The sequence below is a fragment of the Monoraphidium neglectum genome (assembly GCF_000611645.1).
Source record: "Monoraphidium neglectum strain SAG 48.87 unplaced genomic scaffold scaffold02963, whole genome shotgun sequence".
Classification (NCBI taxonomy): domain Eukaryota; kingdom Viridiplantae; phylum Chlorophyta; class Chlorophyceae; order Sphaeropleales; family Selenastraceae; genus Monoraphidium; species Monoraphidium neglectum.
In genome coordinates, this window is record NW_014010665.1 from 2953 (window position 1) to 4619 (window position 1667).

At 65.9% G+C, this 1667-nt stretch overlaps 1 protein-coding gene across 1 annotated transcript in view; it reads left to right on the forward strand.

The window, feature by feature from the left end:
• MNEG_11906 (hypothetical protein) overlaps positions 1-1409 on the forward strand; it is a gene marked incomplete at both ends in the record, with an annotated part of 3584 nt that extends 2175 nt beyond the window's left edge. Inside the window, 3 exons of the mRNA XM_014039622.1 lie at positions 313-440; positions 764-859; positions 1143-1409. Coding sequence (XP_013895076.1) covers positions 313-440; positions 764-859; positions 1143-1409 — 491 coding nt within the window. The remainder of the gene's footprint in view (positions 1-312; positions 441-763; positions 860-1142) is intronic.
• Positions 1410-1667: the final 258 nt, after the last annotated feature.

Genomic DNA, 1667 nt, shown 5'->3' on the forward strand with positions numbered 1-1667 from the left:
GGGGGGGGGGGGCACGAGGCTCGGGCGGCAGGGGGATAGCGGCCGGGCAGACGCGGGGCGGTGCTGGGGGCTGCGCGGCGCCCTTTCGGTGCGTCGGCGCTCAGTCTCTTGACATTGATCAACGGGCAAGCGGTTGCATCCTTGCAACCGGCGGCAGGGGCGTGCACCACGCCTGTTCATAGGCCATCTTGCTGATGCCTTGTGACATACAGTGGAACGTGATATTTGCACCCAAAATGGCTCTAAAGAGGGCGGTCGGCGCCTTAGCGCCCCCAACCCCTTGCCTCTTTAACAATTGGTGAACACACCCAGGCTTCGAGGTCAAGATGGCGGCGCCGCTGGGGATCAGCAGCCCCCTGGCCCAGCGCCGCGGGGACGTCCCGCTGCCCCTGCTGCGGCAAAGCACGCTCAGCGTGCTCGGGGAGCGCCCCGAGTGGATGGTGCGGCGCCTCAGCGCTTTCCTGTTGGGTTCATGTTGGTTGGGGCGGTGATCCCTCGCCCTTGCCGGCGCTGCGGTGTTGGTGGGCATGCGGTTGCAAACGCGTCGGGGTATCTGGGGCTTGGCTGCTGCATGCAAGTGCTTTGTTCCCTCAACGCCTCGGCCCCACCCAACAGGCTGCATCGCGGCACCACAGCAACAGCCCCCCTTAACGCGCCAACCGCGCCGCACACCACACACAATCCCGGTCAACCACGGTCAAACGCCCCATGACTCCGGCCACCCCCTGCCTCGCCCGCCGCCTCGTCATCGCCGCGCCTGCAGGATGCGTGGTTGTCTGCGGAGTCGGCCGCCGCCCACAAGGCGCTGCAGGGGCTGCTCTACAGCCCCACCTCCTGGGACCCCGCGCCCTCGCTGCGGGTGGGCGGGCCTGGGTCCTTGAACAATCAATGGGTTTCCCCCAGGGCGCAATTGCTTGCAAATGCTGGTCTTGTTTCTGGTGCTTGTCAGCGCAAACGCGCTGCTTGTGTGGGCTGCGACGCAGAGCCAACTACAGCGCTCCGCCAGCCGAGAGGGCACACGCACACAGGTGCACACACACAAACACTCTCTCTCCCACACACACACACACACACACACACACACACACACACACACACACAGCCCCACCTCGACGCCCCGTCCTGCCTCCGCCACCCCGCAGGCTGAGGACTGGCCGGCGTGGCGGTGCGAGTTCTACCCCCCTGTGGCCGCAGAGTCTGTGGTCGCCCTGCTGGCTGGCCAGCTCATGCCGCGCGTGCGCTACATCCCGCAGCCAGAGGTGCCCCACGCGCCCGCGCGCGCGCGCGTGTGCGCGCGGCGAAGCGGGGACGGCTGGGTGCACGGCCGCGGCGCGGAGAGGGCGGGCGCGGCGCGCTCGGAGCCTTGTCCTGCACAGGCTGCGCCTGCTAGAAAAAAAGCTGCTGAGTGATGCGAAGTCACTCGATTCTTGCCTTCTTGCTCGAGAAGATTCAAAACCATCACAAACACCCCCATTGTTGGATGCGCCACGCAACCGCCGTCCCGGCCTCAAACCCCGCCGTGACCGCCCACCGCCCGAAACCGCGCGGCACCCCCTTAAACCGCTCGAAAACAAGAAAACTTTCCACAACCGCCAATACCGCTCAAAACACAAAACAAACTTCGAACCGCCCACAATACCCGATCATAACCCCCAGGCGCAGGACCG